This window comes from Neofelis nebulosa, chromosome 6 (genome assembly GCF_028018385.1).
Source record: "Neofelis nebulosa isolate mNeoNeb1 chromosome 6, mNeoNeb1.pri, whole genome shotgun sequence".
NCBI lineage: Eukaryota > Metazoa > Chordata > Mammalia > Carnivora > Felidae > Neofelis > Neofelis nebulosa.
This window is the reverse complement of record NC_080787.1, coordinates 40968597-40991335: the sequence shown is the minus strand read 5'-3', so window position 1 is coordinate 40991335 and position 22739 is coordinate 40968597. Positions and strand designations below refer to the sequence as shown.

The following is a 22739-nucleotide window of genomic DNA, read 5'->3' as shown; positions in this document are numbered from 1 at the left end:
TAGGGGCATGACAATGTTGTCTGGGGAAGTTTCCCACATTTTCTTTCCCCCCCAAAACTCCAGCAACAAAAAGGAAAAAAGCCTGAGTTGATACTCATTTGGTTTCTGTTGAGTAGTATGTCATTCACATAGCTGTCTTAGCAGAGGAAGCAGGCATATTTCATTTGAGGGCTTTCATAGTTTGGCTCCTCATAGGACCCAAAAGCAGGGTTGGCACTCTAGAATCAATTCAGTGGAGGGAAAATAAACCTTTGGAATATATTTTACCTTCCCTGAGCACGTCGCAGGCATTAGCAATAAGGGAACCCTGTCTGCGCATGGAGAGGAAGCATCTACAGCTCAGGCCCCCCGCCTATCTTCGCCCTGGGCTGTGCGGTCCCATGACCTTCACAGTGGGTGGGATGATTCTGGATTCATCATCTCCTAACTTTATGCTGCTATGCACAGGATACACACACACGCACGCACACACACACACACACACACACTGTTCTTTCCTTATGGATGGAGACAGAAGCTGCTGAAACATGGCCCACACTGATGAGACTGAGCCTTTCGGGGGTAAATGTGAACTGACTCTCTTTGCCCTTGGTGGTGGCTGTGCCATCTTTGCTAGGCTAAAGCTGCCCAGTTTGCTAGTCTTCTCCAACTTCAGGGAGATGAGAGAGCCAAAGGGGGAGGCTTAGGACCTTTTTCCACTTCTTTTAGTTCACTCTGTGTGGCCAACAGAACAACTTGTCAAGCACAGATGCATCAGGAAACCATTAAGCCAACCCATTAAAAGGGCACTGGATTCCCTATTCAAAGTGGCTCGCTTGCTGTTTCTATGTATATGTGTGCTCTGATGCATTTCAATTTCTTAATTTTAAGACAAGGATGAGTGAGGTACTACAGTAGAGATAGTAAAGCACAGCCTTCCGCTCCTCTCAGGCTAAGTCACTGAGGAGACGGCATCTTCACTGGCTGATTTGTCTACCTTCGCTGTTGTATTTCTTTTTTAACAGAAACTCCAGATAAATATTGCCAGCTTTTACTAAGAGTATCTTGAATGGCTCTTTTGTATTTCTTACCTATCCCTCCCAGAGGTCTCATTACACTCGGAGACCCAGCCCAGGACCGCCTAGCAAGTCATGTTTGCAAACCTTCCTCCTCTAGGTCAGGATAGGGGAGATGCCCAGGGTCTTTCCCTGCTCTGAGACTTCAAGAGCTCCACTGATGTGGGCTTCAGCGGGAATTGTATTGAGGCAATTGAAAATCACACGGGCCATCTGGAAAGTCATCTTGAAGGCAACTTTGCGATGTCAGCAGTTTGTTTCAGTTCTGGATTTAGCTGTTCTAAAGGTTGACGTCAAGAGGAGTTGTCATGATGTCAGCCACTAAGAAGTGGAGCTGACCAGAGTGCTGAACCCAGTCTCTATTTACCAAAGTCCCCAGACCTTGCTGGCTGCACAGCTGATACACACATCACCCCCACCCCCCCCAACCCCCGCCAGTCAGCTATAGTACCCCCAGGACAGAGGCAGATAAGAGTGTGCAGAGCAAAAGCTCCACACTTATGGCAACATGCATGTAAACAGCTGGTGGAATTTGGGAGTACATTGCATGTGATAGTTCCCAGCTCTATTAGAGATATATTTGGCTTAGGAGAGCTCAAAAATTCTTTAGAGGGAGTTCACTGCCAATCAAATAAATACTAATAGTGTGGGTCTTGGAGCAAAGAAGATAGTTCTTCAGTATCTAATATGTATCTACAAAGGAAACAGTTCCTCCGTGTTACAAGGCTTGGAGCATGGGGTTTGAGGAGCCTTTTGAAATCAGGAAACACCAGTACCAGTTGGGAAAATAACTCTATTTACAGTTTAAACCAAACTATCTGAGCTTCCCTGGTGCCTAACTAAACACCTTCTCCCTCCAATTTCTCCCCTTAACAATTTGTTTCTCTCAGGTTTTATCAATCTGGCTCTTTTTTTGTTGTTGTGCAGTGTATTAATGATTCTCAAAATCTTCCAGTTTACCCAGAACTGAAACACTTGTGCCAGAGCCATACCCCACATCAATTCACCAGTGCTCATCTCCCCTCTACCCACTCCAAAAACAAAGCCAAGGAGTGGTGCCTGTTGGAAAATCTTCCCTTATTCTGGGGAAGCAGGGGTGCTCCCGTCCCTCACTTCTCTACATTTTCTCCAGGAGCCAGTCTGCACAATTCATCTTTAGCCTGAGGTTCAACTTCCCCATTAACATAGACACAACACTTCACTGAAGCTGAAGTATAAAAAATTTTCTGCTTGATGTGTTTTATGTCCCATTATTATTTTTCCCGTACATCACATGGCTCTCTGAGAGGCACGGGAAAATATGTCTGGTGCAAGGCTTTGGGGAGGGTCCCCCACCACTTAAAAAGGGGAAGGAGGGAGAAATGGACTCATAAAGGAATTCATCCGAAGCTTCTCTCTCTGCCTTCCCAGGAGGTTGGGACTCCTAAGAGTTTTCTCCTGCTCTGGAAACTTCCTTTGCATCCACAAACTCCCTTGGATGGCTGTTTCCCTTTTGTCTGGGTCTCCGTGGTGCTGCTACAGGTCTGCCCTCTCACCATGGCTGGGGCAGGACTGATAGGTTTCTCCTCTCTAGCCTGTCTGCTGGTCATTATTTATGGGATCAAACTAGAGGCAGGGAAAACATTGATTAGCTCAAAATGTGGGTGAGTCAAATCAACTACCCCACTCCCCCCAAAAATATCACAATCACAATGATTTAGTTCTTTTTTCCATCAGGTGGGAGGAGTCAGAATTGCACACTTGCACATGCAGACTATTCACAGCAATAAAGAAAAATGCATTAAGTATATATACAGGCTTCCAAGCGGGAGAATTTCAAGGGGGAAGAAACCAAGGATAGGGGAAGACTGCCTCCATGGTAACAGTGGTGACAGGTAGTTTCCCCAGAAGTCTCTTTTTGGTCACATCTCTTAGAGTTAGAGGGCACCCCCAAACTCCCATAATCTGGTCACAAATAAAAAGCATTTCCATGGAGAGGTGGAAGTAAAGCTCTTGGCCTTCTGGGTTCCCGACAGTTGCAGGTACACTGTAGCCCCCAGTGCAAATATTCCTAAAGTTCCCTAGTTGAACCCTAGAGGATTCTGGAGCAACTCTAGAATAGAATTCAGAGTTCATGCCAAGAGCTGGGCTCCTCAGCAGTGGACTTTCCCTGGTTCCCTCGACATAGTGGGAGCAGCCACCAAAGCAGGTCAAACACCCACGGGAGAAGTGGGCACCAGCGAAGGAAACCATCAGGCACCTTCTCAGTGTTCATTGTCAACACTTCTAGAAACAGCTGCCGGTGGCCCAACCAAAGGCCCCCAAAGACGAGGTGGCGAGATGAGGGAGCGAGATGAACAAGCAATGTGAACAGTGCCCCTTAATGAGGAGGCAGTGGGGGGGTGGCACTGGTGACCTAACTGGAGGCCAGCAGACTTGGCTCACGTTCCCTAAGCTCTGTTTGGCTGAGGTTATGTGAGCCTCTTTCAGAACCACCTCCTTTTGCAAGCCCAATCCCACTAATAAGCCACTGACCTTGAGTGCAAGTCTGGGGCTGATATGCTGCTCTGTCTTGGGGAACCCCAGGGACCTAGTGGCTTAACGGGAAGAAATCCTCCTCATTTTAGCAACATTTTTTCTCTCCTGCCATAGTGATCAAATTAGTAGGCTGTTTCTCCACAGAGGAAATGTAGCCACGGGTCCCAGGAGGCACTGCCCATTGCCTGCCTGATGGGTTTGGGAAGGGAAAGCAGGAATGGGTGTGTGCGTGCATCCCTCCCTTCCCCAGCCCCGGCAGGGTCTCTCCCACCCGGGGTGGCCACCCAGCCAGCAGCGAGACCACAGGAAGGGTAGGGGCTGGGGGGCTTAGCTGCAGGAGGCCTGGCAGGTGGCTGCATACACACTGCTGCCCACCGTGCCCCCGCTGGTCAGGCTACTGGTGGGACACTTGAGGGGCTTCATGCTGCTGTCCCTCTGGATGTGCAAGTGCTTGAGCCGCCAGCGCTCCCAGCTCCTCCGAAACTCCATCTGGACCTTCCGTGGGAAAAGGAGGGAAACAAAAGCCATCATGCAAACCAACTGCCCACAAAATGGCCCCATTATTACATTAGCAGGGAAGGGAAAAAAATCCACTGCATTATATTAAGAGACACAAGTCAAGGCCTTCAGGCACCTAAATTAATATCCCAATAAAATTGTTTATTGTTGTCTCCTATTTTCCGCCTTTCCTCAGGAGAGAGATGAGCTTGATGATCTAATTGGTCTCCTCCATCTCTAAACTCTGTGACTCAGCTCAGTACCTTTCACAATCCATCACAGTCTTATTCAGCGGAAGATAACAAGAGCGAGAGAAATGTGGGAGACGGGAAGGAGAAGACGAGGAGGGGGAGAATCGGACTTCAGCGCACAGCAGAGCCGAGACGGCCCAAGCCAGCCTGCCAGGATGTGCCTGGTCTCCTGGGCAGTGTCACGGGGCCCAGGCTTGGGTGCAGGAGGGGGCAGAGCAGACACGACCTGTGACCACCCTGCGGTGTGCCAGCTCGCTGCCTGGCTGAGCAGTTATGGCGAGTGTGCTGACAGGTGGGATGGGGACACCCCAGGCTGATGCGGCCTCTGCTTGTGAAGCAATCTTGTCTCACAGTCCTTCACTGGGGAGGGAGGGGGAAGGATGGTGAACCGAGGCACATGTGTGGGAAGCCACCTCAGGGAACGAAGCAGTTTCGTGGACACCAGCAGGGAATGGGACGGGACTGGGGCTTCTAAAAGTGTTGACACATGGTGCCCTTTCTGCCTCCATCAGCACTTTTCCTGGGCCTCTGTTATGCCCCCATAATGACAACTGTCATTAAAAGCCGCCATTTAGGGGTGCCTGGGTGGCTCAATCAGTTAAGCATCCGACTCTTGGTTTCAGCTCAGGTCACGATCTCATAGTTTGGTTGGTGAATAAGAGCCCCAGTGGGGCTCCACATGGAGCCTGCTTGGGATTCTCTCTCTCTCTCTCTCTCTCTCTCTCTCTCTCTCTCTCTCTCTGCCCCTTCCCTGCTTGCACTCCCTCTCTCTCTCAAAATAAGCTTAAAAAAAAAAAAAAGCGCCACTTACTACATGCCCAACACTTTCCACTGATTATTTTCGTTAACTTTCTCAGCCACCCTGTGAAGTAGCTTCCATTATTATTGCCTGCTTCAAGGTGAAGAAACTGAGGTGCAGAGCATTTAAGTGTTTCCCTCGGTCTCAGCCAGGTCCACACCTAGGTCTGGGCTGACCTCCAGGTTGGTCTCCTAAGCACTGGCCCCCTGGCTTCCACGACTCTTTAGGTCGTGCTGGTCCCTGGCGTGTCTCCTCCCCCAACTCAGCTGGGAGCACCGTGAGGGCCAGGGCCACCCCTTCCTCACCTGGGTTCTCTGGACCCTAGTACAGTGCCCAGCATACAGCAGGTCCTCCGTGCGTGCTTTGTAAATGCGCTGAAGGAAAGAGCGAGTGAGTAACTGAGCATCTGACATGCAGCTCCTTTGGCTACCGAGGTATTACAGTGAAACACTAGGGGTGAGGACATGAATCCCAGACACCCCTCCCAGTGCTGAGTGCGGTGCACTTCCTCACACATGAAGTTTACCCTCACCCCTGCCTCTGAGGTCCTCTCTGGCCAGGCTCCAGGTTCTGGAATCTGGGATGAATGGGTTCAGCTCATTCACTTCTGTTTACACTGGTGGGGAGAGGTAAAGTGACTGCCCCGTGTCACACAACTGGGTAGTGGCAGATCTGGGGCCAATATTCTGGCTCCTGAGTCAGAACCATGGCGAGAGGACACAAACCATGGCAAAACCACTCCTCGGCCTCCCCTCCCCTATGCCTACTCTCCTGGAAGCTGACGGAGGACTGATGTCCAGGCCATCTTTTCTCTTTGGGTCACAAGTACCTGGCATTGCCATGGCAACCCGGGGTCTGGAGAACAGCTTTTGTGGACAGAGGTCTCAGCCCAGGAGCCAGGGGGTGTTTTTATGGCCCAGTGATGGTGATGTGTCTGTTTTTGTGCCTGGAGGAACCAGGGCATGAGGTGTCTCTGAGGAACTGTGCAGTGCCCTTAAACAAGGCAAGTGTCCGAGCAGGTGTCCCGGATCCCACAGCATAAGCCCGGGAGAGCCCGAGGGGACAGGCCAGCTGGGGATCTGGTGATTCAGGGGTTGTTGGTTGCCAAGGGGCTGAGTGGGATGTGTGCACTCCCCCTGGGCCAACCTGGGGGCAGACAAAGTGGGGAGGTGACGGGTGACAGGCTTTGAGGAATGGAGTCAGGGGGAGACTCGGCTAGGGTCTGGGAGACTCTCCATAGAAGTGGTGGGGAAGCCTCGCAGGTGCATGTGTTGGGGGCAAGCATGTGCTGCCAGCATGGCTTTGGGGAAGAGGAGGGAGAAGTGGGAAATGGGAACCTCGGGGGACCGAGAAGATGAGAAGGGGCAGAGAAGAGCCTCACTCTCTCCAGTGTGCATAGGGACACCTGTCACCCTGTCCCTGTCCTTGGGACATAAGGCAGCAGAACATAGGCCCAGGGAGCGCATCACCCCCCTGGCTGAGAACCATTCCTGAAGGGAATGCCACCTGTGTTCCTCATATCTCAACATTTTCTTCAGTTTTTTAGGAAGCTCTTTGTAAGGGCTCAGATGCGGGGGAGAACCAGGGCTAGAACATCCTACTGTCCCCCACCCTCTCCCCCACCATGGATCAAGGGCCTGTAGGACAAAGGCCCCCATGAGTGTCCTCTACAACAGCCTCCTCTCCTTCCATGGCCCACCCACCCCACAGGGAGCCTAGCCAGCCCTCTGAGACTGGCCCAGAGGAACAGCCAGAAGGCATTAATGGGCCATGCTGAGCCTGGCTCTACCTCCCCTTCCCAGTCCCTGCGTTAGTGGAGACCTCTCCCAGCCCCCAGCTCTCCCATCTTCTAGCTGTGGAACTGGGCTATTCGTTTCATTTTGCCAAGTCTTACTTTTCTCATCTGTAAAATGAGGATAACACTTGCTACACAGGACTGGCTTTAATAAAACATGCGGGCACCTTACACAAAGTAAACATTCAGGAAGTGTTTCCCTCCCTTTTGGAGCACCACATGCTCTAAGCATCATGACCGCCATTTTGCAGAAGAGGAAACAGGTTTCAAAACTTGCCCAAAGTCACACAGCTCACTAAGCAATGGGGCCTGGATGGGAGCAGAGACCTGACTCCAAAGCCCATGTCCCGCATCTTTCCTGCTCTTTGAGTCATCTCACAGCATCCTGAAATACCAAGGTCCCCTCCACAGCCACCCTGTGCCCTCCACACTCACAGTACAAGTAAATTAATGCATTAATGCAGACTCTTAAGCCCTCTGAACTCTGGGACACCAGACTCTGTGACAGAAGCCACACAAGGAGAGCCAGGGTCTTTGAGGAGCAGGGTTCATGGGTCATCTGAGCCCAAGGCTCACTGATAGAAACCCTCACCTGGGCCTGAATGGAGTCAACAGAGCCCTCAGTTTGTCCCCCAGACTCTGAGGTGGGGGGTTTCCTACCCCCTCTTCCCTGCTGGGGTTAATCTTCTTGTGAATACTTCCCCTATGGTGCCACGTCCAGTACTATAATTTGTTCCCCCTCTGGAAGGAATGGGGTGCAGTGCTGTGGCATTTGTGATACCCAGTGATGATGGGGATCGCTCCTACTCTGTTCCAGCACAAAGCTGGGTGCCTGAGCAGAAGGGGCCTTCCCCAGCACCACAGGCACAGACATCCCACCTAGGAGCTGACTATCTTGGACAGGGGAGGGCTATGGTCCAGCAGGGTCTGCAGGAGAGGACGTGGGACTCAGCAACAGCCCGTTTCTTCTACCCCTACAGCCTGAAAGCCACAGGAAGAACACACCCCTTGGCCATTGGCGGGCTGGGGCTCTCACCTGCACACACAGGGTGGGTGCTTTCCTCTTTCTATTAGTATGCATTTGAATCCCATCTCTGCCACCACTTCTAGACCAAACCTGGGGCATGTTTCCTACTCTCTCTGATCTTCAATGATATCATTGTGAAAAATGGGAATATTAAAACCATAGGGATTAGCAGAGATTTTTTTCTTGGGGGTGGGGTGGGGAGGGAGGAAGCAGTGACGATTAAATAAGATAATGAGTATTAAAGCCCCAAAGATGTGACTTGGGCATGTCTGCTGTTGAATCAACTTGTAACAATCACCATTGCCTGTTCATTCAGGACCCCCTTAACACAAGGCTGGGTCTTCCCCAAGTTCACATCCATTAGGGTATGCCTGCCCACGTGTGTGTGTGTGTGTGTGTGTGTGTGTGTGTGTGTGTGTGAGAGAGAGAGAGAGAGAGAGAGAGAGAGACAGAGAGAGAGACAGAGAGAGAGAGAGAGAGAGACAGAGAGACAGAGAGAGAGAGACAGAGAGAGAGAGGAGATATCCATGCATAGAAAACAATACACGGACAAGATGCCTTCTCAGTTCTAGCACCCAGTGGGATGGATAGGGGGTTTCCGCTGGAAAGATTGATGGGAGCCACCACTGACAACTCTAGAACAGCCAACGGTAGCAGCCCACAAGGGTCCCCACATCCCTTCTCAGGCCTTACCTCATTGTTGACAAAGCAGTACAAGATGGCCACCATCAGCCCCTGGAAACAAGAGTCATATCAGCGGAGAGGAAGCAGGAGGGAGGCACCCTGTAGGTAGACCCTAAAGCTCCTTGGGGCCCCAGCCTCAATATCCACCTCCTCAGACTGGGCATAGCCAAAGCTGGAGTGGTGGGTTCCTTCTCCTTTCCTTGCTGGAGGAACAAGAAGCCTCCTTGCTCAGATACTGAGAGGCTCTTCAACTACCCTCTCCTTGAGGAAGTCTGACCCGAGAAAGTACACCACCTCTGATCGTGGGCCATTTTCCCCTGCCATGGCTCCATCTGTTCATTCAGCAGACCCAGCATTCCCAAACTGTGATCTACATGCGTGTGCACATATGTGTAAGGGCACATGCATGGGCTTACATGCTTGTGGCCCTCCCACAAGCCTCCTGAGGGGCTGAGGCCAGGTTCTCATATATCTATGCCCCCCAGTGACACTCATACACCCTCAGCATCATCTGATACTAGTGGGGAGGTTGAGTTCCTGACTTTGGAAACTACATAACCTGGAAAATCTTATTTCGGCATCTCTGAGTATCAGTTTCCTCCTTGGTAAAATCGGATGATCCTGCCCACCTCCTGGGATGCTATGAGGATTAAATGCACGATGTGTGCAAAGCCCCTGGTGCCCAGTAACAAACAGCCTGGTAGATGGCAGTTGTGATGCCAGGATGGATGCCCACAGTTACATCTGGGAAGGCTTATTGTCCCATGTGCTTATAGAGAAGACTGGCCTGGGTGCTGGACACTGATTTAGTCCTGGCTCTACTCCACCCATAGCCCTCTGGGCATGGCCCACTTTCCCCCTAGGCCGCAGGGTGCCCATCTGCATGGTGCAGGCTGGTCTCTGCCCCACTCCCACTCTGACACTTGGCAAGTGAGGACCCCCAGCCGTGAGGTCACCTGGAAGGAGGTGAAGGAGAGCTCTGTGAACAGCTTGATGAAGCGCAGTGTCCCCCGTGCATGTTCATCCATCACAAAGGCAAAGACGACCTCGTGGGTTCCCAGCAGGGGGATGAGCGTCAGTGTGGACTTGGCAAGTCTGGGGGTGGGGTGAAGACATCATTCTGGAACTCTCCCATGTATGTGTATCCCCTTTCTGTGCCCCAAACCCACACCTGAGTGACAGACATTCTCCCACCCCAAATAGGCTGGGATGGGCTGCCTGGTGGGAAGTACACCCAGGTCAAGACACCCAGAAGCCCAGGAGATGCCCAGGTCCAGGGCTAAGGGCAAGGCTTGGGGTCCTGGGCTGGGCCAGGTGGGAGAAGAAGGTCACACAATGTTCCAAGCTCCGAGCCCCAGGATCTCTATTCTGGAAGCAAGGGTGAAGGGCGCCCATGAAAGCCAGCTCAGGTATATCACCTGCACTTGATGTCCGTCTTGCACATGAGATTGGCTTTCAGTTTGGACACCACAATGCAGATGACCCGGACAAAGATGAGGAAGTTCACCTGCAGGGCAGATGGGAGGGAGTGGCTGGAGGCCCCTTCAAAACACCGCCCTGTTTCCAGGCCTTCCCCCAGCAACACCTGTCCAGCCAGAACTGCCACTCCCATCCCCACACCATCACTCACCCCAATGGCAAAGAGAATGGGCAGCCGGATAATGAGCCAGTAATTCATGTTTGAGTTTCTGGTCCAGCAGCTGGAGAGGAAGAGAAATACACAAGTACCCAGTTGGACACACAGAGCCCCCAGCTCACAGTGCAGGTACAGGGGCACACAAGCACATGTAGCCATGCAAAGTGACCCTCACAGAGCCACATAAATGCTGCCACAAGGAGCTACCCAGTCCCATAGACTCATGCAGAGTCCTTCAAGCCACACACACACACACACACACATACACACACTCCTAAATACATGGTCACACAGAGAGATACACACAGCCCTTTGTGAACCAACAGTCATGATGCCTAGCATCATACACAAAATAGCAGGAACATTTCACAGTTATTATAGAAAAGTCATTGCATACCCCATGGACCCAGCACCATTTGTTATCACCCAGTCCCGGGAAGGGATAAGGAAGGGGTACTAAGGAACTAAATTCATAAATTAAGCTCCTGATCCCTCGGTTTATCCTCCCAACAGGTGGTAGCCACATACCCCAGGGGCCAGGGAATCCCAGGGGGTTTGAGGATGGGGACCTCAGCACACCCAATGCCCAGGAGCAGGACACTCACCCTTCATCCTCATAGAGGTACTTGACAATGCCCCAAGGGATAACAAACAGCAGGGGGACACCTAGAAGAGAGAGGGGAAGAGAGAGGGGAGAGGGCTGGCAGGCCTGACCCACCACCATGCACACCCAGAGGCCTCTATTTACCCAGGCCTCTCCCGCCTCCAGCCCTTTCCCTCACCTGACTCCAAAACCACTTTCTAGCAGGTTTGGAACTTGGATGGTCTGGGAGCCTGGGGGAGTGGAGGCGGCAGGAACACCTCCGTGCCCCCACCCCCCATCCCTGCCCAACTCCCTGGAGTCTTCCTCAGAGAGAGGATCGCACCACACTGTGGCTATATCTGAGATAAGATGAGATCGGGCGCGTTCAGGGTGGTATGTCCGTAGACACTGTGGCTGTATCTGTCCTAACCAGTCCCCCCCATCCCAGGCACACTGTGAGAGCTTGCCCCCGAGTCCAGGCTGAGACATGAGGATGCAGACACCAGAGTAACAGAGGACAAGGCCATGGAGTGGGAAGAACATTCTAGATGAGGTGGAGCAGGCCAACCCACTGATGCCCTTCTCCTCCTGCTGCTGCCCACGTGCCCATCTCAGTCAACTCCTTCAGGCTCCAGAAGCCCCTCCAGCTACCTGTTCTCTACCCGCATGCACTACAAGTGGCTGGGCAGAAGCCTGGAGTAGAGACAGGGGCCCCGTCCTTGATGCCAACAGCCCAACTAATGGCACAGTGGCCCACGGTAACAACAGCTCCAATGTAACACTTTCCACTTGGCTGAGACTCAAGTGGTATGGCAGACAGCCTCTAGGAAGGTCCCCAGCGACCCTCACCTCCTGGTATCTACACCACCATACAGGCTGTGCTGTATCGGGATTGGTCTGTGTGACCAAGAATGTACTCAGAAGCGATGGCAGGTCACTTCTGAGATCAGGTTATAAAAGACTGTTAAAAGGTTAAAAAAGGCTTGTCTTGGGCTCTCTCTCAGTCTGATCACTTGCTCTGGGGGACACCGGTGGCCATGTCATGAGGGCACTCAGCCAGCCAGTGGAGGCCCCTGTGGCAAGGAATGGAGGCCCCCAGCCCACAGGTAGCAAGGACCTACACTTCTTGCCAACAACCTTGTGAGTTTGCAAGGGATTCTCCGACTCCACTGAAGACTTGCTGTGACAGCAGCCCCAGCCAACAGCGTGTCTGCATCTCTGTTAGAGACCTTGAGCCAGAGGCATGCAGCTAAGTTAAACCAGATTCCTGCCCGTAGAAACTGCAATAGGAAATTGCTGCTTTAAGCGGTGAAGTTGTGGGGTCATCTGCTCTGCACCCGGAGCTAACGCATCCAGCTGGTTCCCAGTTCCTTGAGGGTACAGCGTCACTCATTCTCAGAGCCTCAAGGCTCGGCTCAGCCTGAGGGCTCAATATGTTTGCTGAATTCAAATGGACTGTCCGTCCTCACGACAGATGGAGATGAATGAGGAGCTCTGGAGGGTTCAGGTGGGACTAGAGAGCAAGGCTGCCAACCCACACCCATGCCAACCACCTTCGGTGGCTTTCTGCACCAGCTCTCCATGCCTGTCTCTGTGGGTGCCCCTCCCGGGGTTGGAGATGTGGGCGTCAGGTATAGGTGAGAGTGTGTGTGTTAAGGTGTGGACACAGATGTGAGTGTGTGGTGGGCAGGGCCATGCACAGGCATGTGTAGCTTTAGGGGGTCTCTCCCCAGAACACCTTGCCAGGGCAGAGCCCTATTGACAGTCCTTCCTGTCATCATGATCCATGTCCTCAATAGCCATTCCCAAGCAGTTCATCTGCCAGGAGCTACTGTGCATGACAGTGAAGACAGGGAGGAAGCCGAGAAACTCACAGCTGGTCAGCATTCTTCATCAGGTACCTTCCTCCTTGGCAATTTGTTTTTACACAAACCAGACCTCTGAGCATCCACGATGCTTTAGTAACAGGCCTTCATGAGACTGGACAAGGGATGGGTGGCTTCCAAAGGCCTCAGAATATAGCACGGAGCCTGCCACAATGAAGATGCTCAGACAGCATGGAAGGAAGGAATGATGGGTGGATCCACTAGGAAGGGAAACTCTCCTGGCAAGAACATGCCAATTCCCTGAGCCACACACACATGCGGAAACCTCCTTCCTGGGCATTTCCAGCCACCTTTTGTCCTTTTTCTCTGAGATCCCACTCAGAATTGGGGAGCTCACTCATGGCATCAGCAAGACCTGGTGAACTTCACTCATTTACCAGCCTCTCCTTAACAAGGCCTTTTCTGCCACATGCAACCATTACACACCCCCTCATTCCCTGCTGGCTGCATCTTTCTCCCATTTAGAAAATCAACAAGACAGGCTGGAGGAAAATCTCACATTAAGAAACACAGAACTGGCCCCGAGAAGCAATGACTCCCTCGTCCATCACTTGCCTCCCTCCCTTGCAGCTTCCCTGTGGTGGGTAATGGGGCACCAGCTGCCCATGGATGGCAGCAGGAGCTGACGTCTTTTGGGACTCTCCAGCTGTGTCAGAGTTATAATTTTAATCCTTCTGCTTGCATGTGAAGCTAAAAGTTGTTTCCAAGCATCCCAAAGTGGGCTAGGTCTCCTGGCCCCACAGAAGAGCTCTTTGGAAAGCTTTCTCTCTGTCCTCTGTCTTTGTCCCTCTCTCTCTGCACCTCCCCATCCCAATTCCTCAAGATAAGGGTGTTCTCATTGGTAAGGACGGTCCCCCAGGTCCTACCCTGGTGCCCCTCAGACTCTGAGCCCTGAGCTGCAGCATGAGGTGGTGGGAAAGGATGAGCTCCCCTTCCCCCTCCTCCATTTCCCACTCAGAAACCTCCAGGATGCCATGTGTCCCCACCGACCCTCTAGCAACCACCCCCGCTCCTCTGCACACAGCACAAGGTCCCCTCTGATTGTTCCTGCCCTCAGGTCACCATGGAGACAGGCACTAACAGTGTTGACGCTATTTCCCAGAATGGACAGACATAGTCCCCCACCTTAAGGACAGCCTTCCCAGAGCCCCCTCAATGACCTAACACCGCCCCACCCTCCATTAGCTGCAGGGCTCTCCAGCTGCCCACTGCCTGGGTGACTGCCCTACCCTCGGAGGGGCGGAAGAGCAGGGAAGGATGGGCCCGTGGGGAGGTGGGGGAAGGGTGGGAGCAGGGAGTTGTACACAGAGGAGAGACCCACCTGGCCAGAGGCCTGAGCTCGCTCACCTTGGCTATTAAGGGACCAAAGAGGCAATGCAAGACAGAGAACTTTCCATGACAGGCAGCAGCCCAGGGCCTGGGAGTCAGGAGGCCTGGTTCCAGTGCTTGCTCTGCCTGCAAAGCCCTGCCCTCTCTGGGCCTTGGGTGCCTTCCAGACACTGATCGCCCTCTTTAGAGGTACTCTTCTACAACAGGGCCACAAAGAGCCAGGTGGCGGAGGGACACCGGTAAAAGGGAATTCAGGGTGAGGACAGGGGCAGGGAGGCTGAGAGGGCCAGAGAAAGCGCACAGCCAGGGGGCCAGACAACCTGTGGAGGCTTCCTGAGGAGGCGGGCTGGACCGAGGACAGCCTTGCAAAGGCTCAGAGGCAGGAGCCAGTATGGGAGGGGGACATCACACGTGGCTGTGACTGAGGCGGGAGGTCCCCAGTGGTCAAAGTAACCTGAGGCAGGCGAAGGAAGGAATGACAGTGGTGAATGAATGAACGGCAAGCTTGAGGTGGAAGGCAGGCTCCTGTGGCGTGGGCAGGGACACTGGCAGATTAGGAAGGGCCAGAGGGCAAGGCCCATTCTCTGGCTCCATCCAGGAGGGGGCTCCTGCGGGCCTCTCCAGAGTAAGCGCTGCTGCCTGTGTTTTCCCTGTAGTGGGGTGGGGGTTGGGGAGCTGCTGGTGGGCTTCTCAGCCCCTGTTCTCATCAGAATCGCACGCGGCGAGAGGCAGAAGCACAACCAGAAATGTTCCAGCAAAAAAAAAGACACGATAGTTCTCGGCAAACTTTTTTGGCTAGAACATTTCCAGCTGGGCTCCAGGCACATCCGCGGTCCACCCTTTCCTCAGCTGGCTTCTGGCTGCCAGCCCTGCCCTGCCCGGCTCTCCTCTAAGCCCTCCTATTCATCATCAGCTGACAGAGCCACAGCCCCTCAGCCCTCACCTCCTGACCCCTTACCCTGAAGCCCAGGACTCTCCCCTTCCCTCAGGGCCTGGGTACCAAGGACTGGGTATGGGGCTCCATCTCCAGGGGTCTTAGCAGTAGAGGTGTTTGAGGACAGTGCATGGCTGCCCATGGTGTGTGTGTGGTGTATCTGGCCAGAAAGGGGGGAGGCCTCTGTTTCCATTAGGTGGGGCAGGTGATGCAGAGATGGGAGGGTAACCATAGCCCTCTGCAGTGAGTCCTGTGCCCAGGACAGAGTTATCCAGTGGGCCCTGCCCTTGGCCCAGCAGTGTGTTCTGAGCACCAAGAGGGCTTCCTGGGGGCAGCCTGAGGGCAGTAGTCCCAAGAGAGGTCAGGGTCCCCCGCCTCCCATGCCATGGATTGGGGTGGAAGAACACGTAAGATGAATGATATTCGACCTTACCCCAGCCTATGCTCAGATAGAGCCTGAAGATGCGCTGCTCGGAGAAGACTGAGAAGGCCAGCAGCGTGTACAGGTACACGCCCTCCACCAGGAGCCAGTAGTAATTGGCCGCCACGCAGTACTGCATGAGCAGGAACACCAGGCGGCAGCCCAGAGAATCCTGGGGGCAGAGGAAGAGTCCCCAGGGGACATAGCTCTGCCTCCTGCCTCTCTTGATCCCCCTCCCCATCCTGCCCCAGATGCAAATGCCGGATGAGAAGCCCTAACACCGTTTTGCCAGGGCCAGGGCCAAGAAGTTGACCTGCTTTAGCTCACTGAATCACTACCCTGAGTAGAAGAAGCTAATATTATCCCCATAGAGGTGAGGAAACGGAGGCTCAGAGAAGTTAAAAGACTTGTCCCAAAACTATACAGCTAGTAAGTAGCAGAGCTGGGATTCAAGCCTGGGTCTGTTTCCAAAGACCATTTCCTGTGTCAGACAGAACTTCTTAAGCGCAGAGAGGGTGTCTACATCCTTAGACTGGGGGCTCCCCAGGGTGGACTGCCTCTCCCATCCGACTGGGGACTCCCTAAGGACCAGGTGTGGCAGTTCTTGCCTTTCTTTGTGCCCGGCCTGGGTGGGGTTGGGAAGGCTTGCCTTCACTGACTGTCCATCCCTCCCCAGGCCCTTCCTGAACACATCACACACCTGGTAGGAGAGGAGCCCATCCCATTGGTGCTGCTGGGGGGCTGTGCTGTACATCCACTTGAGGACCGCGTCCCTGATGAAGACGGACAGCGCTCGGAGGATGAAGGACGCAAACAGGTTCAGGTGGATGTAATTCCGGGTGCAGTGCAGGTGTCTGTGGGAGAAAACAGGGCTCTTTCCTAGCAAGGTGGCTAGCAGTTCTGCTCCACAACCCTCCAGTTCATGCTAACATGCACCACAGGCATGTTTCTGCATCTGGGACTGAGCCTCTGTCTTTTCTTCCTCTGAAAATGCTCCTCTGCCTCGTATCCTTGAAAGTTCTTGGGTCCAATATGAGTCCTGCCTCTCCATGGAGCCTTCAGGTGTGTGGTCACTGCCACCACCCACCCTCACCCACACTATCTTCCTCTCTACAGCATCTTCTTCTCTACAAAGTCATGTATAATCCAAGTGATTTATGTGTGAAGACCACCTTCCCCAATGGAGACTTTGCTTTGCTTCTTGAGGACAGGACCCACATCTCACACGCTTCAGGGGCAGACTAGGGCTAACCACGTAGTAGGAATTCAAACACTATTAGACACAATTTCAATATCCTTTCATGTAAAAACACAGAGCAAACTACAAATACAAGGGCGTTTTTTAACCTGATAAGGGCTATCTACCCAAACCCGGAACAAACATCATTCTTAACTGAGAAATTTTATAAGCATTTCCTTCAAAATCAGGAAAATGAGGATTATCTAGCCTTACAAAGCTATCATCACATCTATTCACCATTGCAATATAGATCCTGGCCACTGTAAGAAGGCAAGGGGGAATAATCCATACGAATTGGAGATAAAGGAACGAAATTTTCATTATTTATAGATAGTAGAGTATCTTCATAGAGAATCTGAGATAACCTACACACAAATTATTAGAACTGATAAATTTCATTCAACATGGCTGCTGATGTGTGTTTATATATATCAGCAATAAACAAATAAAAAGTAAATTTTAAAGATTCATATGTAATTTTTTAATTGGCTACATAGAAATAAGTCTAACAGAAGATGGGCAAGATCTCTACGGAGGATACAATAACATTTGCTTAAAATAGTTAGACAAGACTTAAAATTACACATTCATGGATAGACTCACTATTTTGAAGGTGTCAATTCTCTCCACATTAACTGATAAATTAATAAAAAATAGCTATAATAAAAATTTCAACAGTGTTGATTTTTTGTTTTCCTGGAACTCTCAAAACGTATAAAGAACCAAGGGTCAGGCATAGTCTGGACCCTCCTAAAGACCCACAAAGTAGACAGGGCGCCTGGTGGCTCAGTCAGTTAATTATCCGACTTTGGCTCAGGTCATGATCTCACAGTTTGTGGGTTCAAGCCCCACATCAGGTTCTGTGCTGAGAGCTCAGAGCTGACAACCCAGGCAAAGATAACTCTTGCTGCATGGAAGAGTAAGCCCTACAAACCGAAGGGGGAAAGGATGAGCTGTTACTAAATGGTACTGGACCAATTATATATATATATATATATATATATATATATATATATACACACACACACACACACACATACACACACACACACATACGTATGAAAAATAAAATTAAATCTCTTATTTTCACCATAGACAAAAATTAATTACAGGTGGATTAAAGAACCATAAGAGAGAGAGAGAATCATAAATAGAGCTTGACATGGGGCTTGATCCCATGACTCTGGAATCATGATCTAAGCCCAAATCAAGAGTCAAACCAATTGAGCCACCCAGGCACCAAGGAAAGATTCCTTAAAGAAGATCATAAAGGAATTTGGTCTTTGGAAAAAAATTGATAGTTTTTTTATCAACTGGCAAAATTAATCTTTATCAATTGATAACATTTAGTAATAAACTTTATTAATAAAAATGGATACACTGATATATTTCATTTCATTAAAATTAAGGACTTCCATGCATAAAAGGCACTATAACATGAGTGAAAAAATCAACCACAGGCTAAAAGAGGATACATCCTAAATTAGGATCCAGGATATATAATGAATGGCCAAAGAAAAAAGAAAAAGCCAAATAAGCCAATAAAAAAGTAAGCAAAGGATAGGAATAAGCAATTCATAAAATGAAACACAAAAATGCTCGATCTCTCTAGGAATTAGGGATATGCAAATTAAAATCATGAGATATCTCATACCCTTCAGATTAGTAACAGGTGAAAATACTAAATATTGGTGAGGATGTTAAGTAAAGGGAACTCCCATTTATTACTGGTAAGAAGGCAAACTGGTATGACCACTTTGGAGAGTAACTTCATCTAATAAGTTTCCTTTTTTTTTTTTTTTTGTAACATTTTTAAAAAACGTTTATTTATTTTTGAAAGAAAGAGAGAGAGAGACAGAGCATGAGCAGGAGAAGGGCAGAGAGAGAAGGAGACACAGAATCCAAAGCAGGCTCCAGGCTCTGAGCTGTCAGCACAGGGCCCAATGCGGGGCTTGAACCCACTAACCACGAGATCATGACCTGAGCCGAAGTCAGACACTTAACCGACTGAGCCACCCAGACACCCCTAATAAATTTTCAAAAGCACATGGCATTCAGACCAGGCAATTCTACTCAGAGGTACATGCCCCTGGAGAAATGCACAAGGGGTCATAAGTAAGAATTTGCCTTGTAGCAAGGTTTGTAATTCAGAGAAGAAAAAAAAAGGAAACACCTCAAATATCCATTAAAGTGACCAAAATAAATTGTAATGTATTATACAATAGAGTCTGGAGTGACGGTTAATATAAAACAGAACTACCTGCGTTAACATAAATGAATCTCACAAAAACATTGCAGGCCAAAAATAACATTGCAAAAGAGTATATACAACATACCATTAAAATACGCAAAGTCCACAGCTATCTATTTGTACAGATACTATAAACGTGGAAAAAGTATAGAGATGCCTGGGGATTATAAGTAGCCCCTTCAGGGCTTTCCTCTGGTTGTGGGGGTGGAGAGCAGTGGCAGGGTGGCTACCCAGGGCAGCATGCCCGTGTTGACTCTGTGGTAGGTGTTAGCTCTCGGGCTCGGCATTGGGTGTGCCAGTGATCAGTATCAGCCACTGTATTTTAATATCTCTGAAATACTTCATAATAAAAGGGGAGAATATTCACCGAGTGCATGCATCTATCAAACACTGACTGTGCCCAGCACTGACTGTGCCAGGTGCCATGGGGGCGACAGGAGGAATGAGGCTTGTCCTGTTTCTGTGGGGCTGGTATCCTGAGGTCCCTGCACTCAGAATTGCTCCTGACCTTGAACCCAGCCCCCCTGGCTTACCCTCCACCAAGTGCAGAGGGAGTGGGAAGAACATGGTCCTCTGGAAGGAATGGCTCATGGACGTTAGACTTAAGGAAGACCTTTTCCAGGGGGCTGATAAGCTCCAAAGAGGGCAGAATCTCTAAACCCTTGAGCTCTTACCTAAAATCAAACTGAATTCCTGATGATTTAAGCTTCACATGCTCAGCTGAAGGGGATGTCCCCTAATCCCACCACCCACTATGAAGGTCTGGGGATATGTGCTTTGTGTGTTTGTGTGGTGTTTGTTTTTTTCTCTTTTGCAGTATTCTATGTAGGCTCTTACAGAGTAGAGATATGGCAAACGGGGCCATATCCCGTGTTTTCAGCCTCGTATTCAGTGGACAGGCTCTCCGGAGATCTCCTAAGAGAAGCACCTGCAGCACTGTCACTTTAGTTTGGTGCTCCCTCATCCACTGGGGACAGCGTGGGGAGCTGGAATGAAACAGCCCCTCCGGGCCCCCAGGCCCCTTACCTGAAGCTCAGGAGGATGGCCGAGGCGATGACCAGAGCGGAGAAGGAGAGTGTGTAGCCCACCGTGTAGATGATGGAAAAGGACAGGAGCTGCTCCTCTGGGGAGCTCTGTGTGCACACGAGGGATACAGTGCACGTGAGGCAGCCCACGCCCTCCTCTCCCACATCTGTCTTTCCCATGGGACAGGGAGAGGCGGGGCCCCAGGTCAGGCTGCACCAGGGACTTCAGAACTAAGAAAGAAAATAACCTATGGCAATGGTCCTTGGATTTCCAGGGCCTCGTCCCAAGGCCAGTGGGGTGAACACACATGGCCTCTGCCCAGCAAGCATGGTGTGCAAAGCCCCCAGAAGCAGGGGGATAGACAAGATGGCCACAGGCCAGCCCACCAGATGCCCAGGGGCCCTGCCCCAGTGCAGCTGGGACCCCATTACCCCTCACTGACTCGGAGCCCCCATCTGCAACTCACTCTCTCCCCTCGCTTGGACTCCTCGCACTCAGACAGGTTCCTCCAGGGCAGGCTGGAGTTGTCCTGGCGCAGCCACAGGCCCTCGGCTGTGCAGAACCGGTACACGTGGCCCTGCAGCACTGGGGCAGAGAGATGTGGGAGCTGAGCCCAACACCACAGAGCCCTCATTCCTCCCTGCCCTGGGGCCCCCCCTGCTCCCCCAGGACTGACCTCTTGGAGTTGGCAACACCTCTGAGACACACACACACACAGACACACACACACACACACACACACACACACACACACACACATCCAGGCCTTCCTCTCTTGCCATGTGCCCATTTGGCCTAGGGACAGGAAAGGCAGTCGCTAAGGGCCACCCAGCACCACCTTCAACCTTTCCTCCTGGCCACCCTGGGATAGAGTTTGATGAAGCCATGTTTTTGAGATAACTCTAGCCCATTCCCATGTCCTGCCTCCAGCCTCAAATCACACTGCTGACAAGGTCTGGTGCTGAACACCAGTGGCCTTCAACAGCTCCATAGCCACCCACTGTGACTTCGAATTTTCAGGACTAGCCCCTGCCTCCCTCCAACACTTCATAGACAGGGTAGATCCTGGGAACAGATGGGCTCAGAGCTCCTGAGAGGAAGAAAGAGGCACAGCACTGCCTCCGGGAGCCTATCTGAGGGGGAGACACAGTCCTGCCCTAGGGAGCTCCAGTCTGAGTGGGGGAGACACAGCCCTGCCCTCAGGGAGCCCCAGTCTGAGTGAGGGAGACATAGCCCTGCCTCACGGAGCCCAAATCTGAGGGGAGACACAGCTCTGCTCTCAGGAAGCCCCAATCTGAGGGGAAGACACAGTCGTGCCTTTAGGAAGTCCTAATCTGATGGAAATGACAGAGTCTTATGCTCAAAGACAGCCTGATCTAAAAGGAATCCACTGTCAATGGTAGAGGCACAGCCCTTGGAGACTCTCCATTCAAAGAGGGAAAACCCAGCTCCTCCCTTCAAGTAGCCCCTAGTGAGATGCTGGGGACAGAGACTGCCCTTGGAGACCTCCCAGTCTGAGAGGAGGGAGAGATCCAGCCCCTGTCCTCAGAGAGCTTTCATTCTGAAGGAGGAAGCACAGTTCCTGGCTCCAGGGAATCAAGATTCTCACAGGAAAAAAACAGTCCTCAGAAAGTAATAACATAAATGCAAACCGAGAGAGATCAAACACAGGCCCAACAGAGCTGGGGTGGGACGCTGTCAGTGCTCATTCACACACATCAAGTCTGACCTGCCCTGCTGGCCCCCTACCCAGGGAGGTGGGTGGCTTGTGGTCCCTGGTTCCCTGTGAGGTCATGAAAGGGAATAAGGGGTTTACTTGTGCCTGGGAGGAAATGCCTCATTGCCTTCCTGGAGGAGAATGTAAGTCTGACCCCAGAGCCAGGAACCCGGGGACAAAAACGAGGTTGGGGTTAGCACAGGAAGATTAAGGAGGGAAACTGGAGCCAGGACAAAATGTAAAAGATTTAAAAATTCTAAAGGACTAAAAGATTTTAAAGACCAGTCATGGGATGAACGTGCAGTGGGAGGGAGGGAGGAAGGATGGGAAGCATTGGAGGCCCTGGTCACAAGTTTCCAGGTGGAGGAGTAGCAGTAAGAACTGTGTGTGGGAAGAGGCTCATTAACATGTGTACATGAGGGTAAAAGCAGAGGGAGGCAAACCTTAAGAGACTCTTAAACAAAGAGAACAAACTGAGGGTTGCTGGAGGGGAGGTGGGGGGGGGGGGTTGGGCTAAATGGGCGACGGGCATTAAGGAGGGTACTTGTTGGGAGGAGCACTGGGTGATGTATGTAAGTGATGGATCACTGGGTTCTACTCCTGAAACCAAGACTATACTGCATGTTAACTAACTCAAATTTAAATAAACAAATTAATTAAAACAAAAACAAAAAAAATGTGTGCATGATGGGAGTGAGGCAAACCCCAGGACCTGCCCTGAAAGGGCCCAGCAGGGACGCAGCCATCTAGGCCAGGGATCTGTTTTACCTTTCACAAACTGTCAGTCTACCCACTGTTGTTATGTATCAGGTACCTGCAGGGCCTATCGCTCAGACCCTTTTCCTTCCAGACCCCCAACCCCCAGTCACCCAGTGCAGCGTCCCTGTTCACTCCTCTCCTTTCTCCCCCTCTTTCATAAAACCTGAACCAAGGCCTTCTTCAGGAGACTGAAACATCTTGTGATACAGTACAGTAAATCACCTCGCAGTATCAATGCTTCTAGAAGAACATTTTAAGAGACTTTACCTGGAAGAGAAACAAAAACCTAAAAATCTAGTGACAGGACTTCCGGCAGCGAAAAGAGCCTGAG

The 22739-nt window shown here is 51.3% G+C and overlaps 1 protein-coding gene across 1 annotated transcript in view; it reads right to left on the bottom strand.

The window, feature by feature from the left end:
• Positions 1-2263: 2263 nt before the first annotated feature.
• Positions 2264-22739, bottom strand: part of GLP1R (glucagon like peptide 1 receptor) — a 35089-nt gene continuing 14613 nt past the window's right edge. The window contains exons 4-13 of the mRNA XM_058733805.1: positions 20399-20517; positions 19933-20039; positions 16116-16269; positions 15428-15587; positions 10868-10928; positions 10257-10326; positions 10045-10133; positions 9583-9721; positions 8636-8677; positions 2264-4067 (exon numbers count right to left, since the gene is read on the bottom strand). Coding sequence (XP_058589788.1) covers positions 3900-4067; positions 8636-8677; positions 9583-9721; positions 10045-10133; positions 10257-10326; positions 10868-10928; positions 15428-15587; positions 16116-16269; positions 19933-20039; positions 20399-20517 — 1109 coding nt within the window. The 3' untranslated portion in view covers positions 2264-3899. The remainder of the gene's footprint in view (positions 4068-8635; positions 8678-9582; positions 9722-10044; positions 10134-10256; positions 10327-10867; positions 10929-15427; positions 15588-16115; positions 16270-19932; positions 20040-20398; positions 20518-22739) is intronic.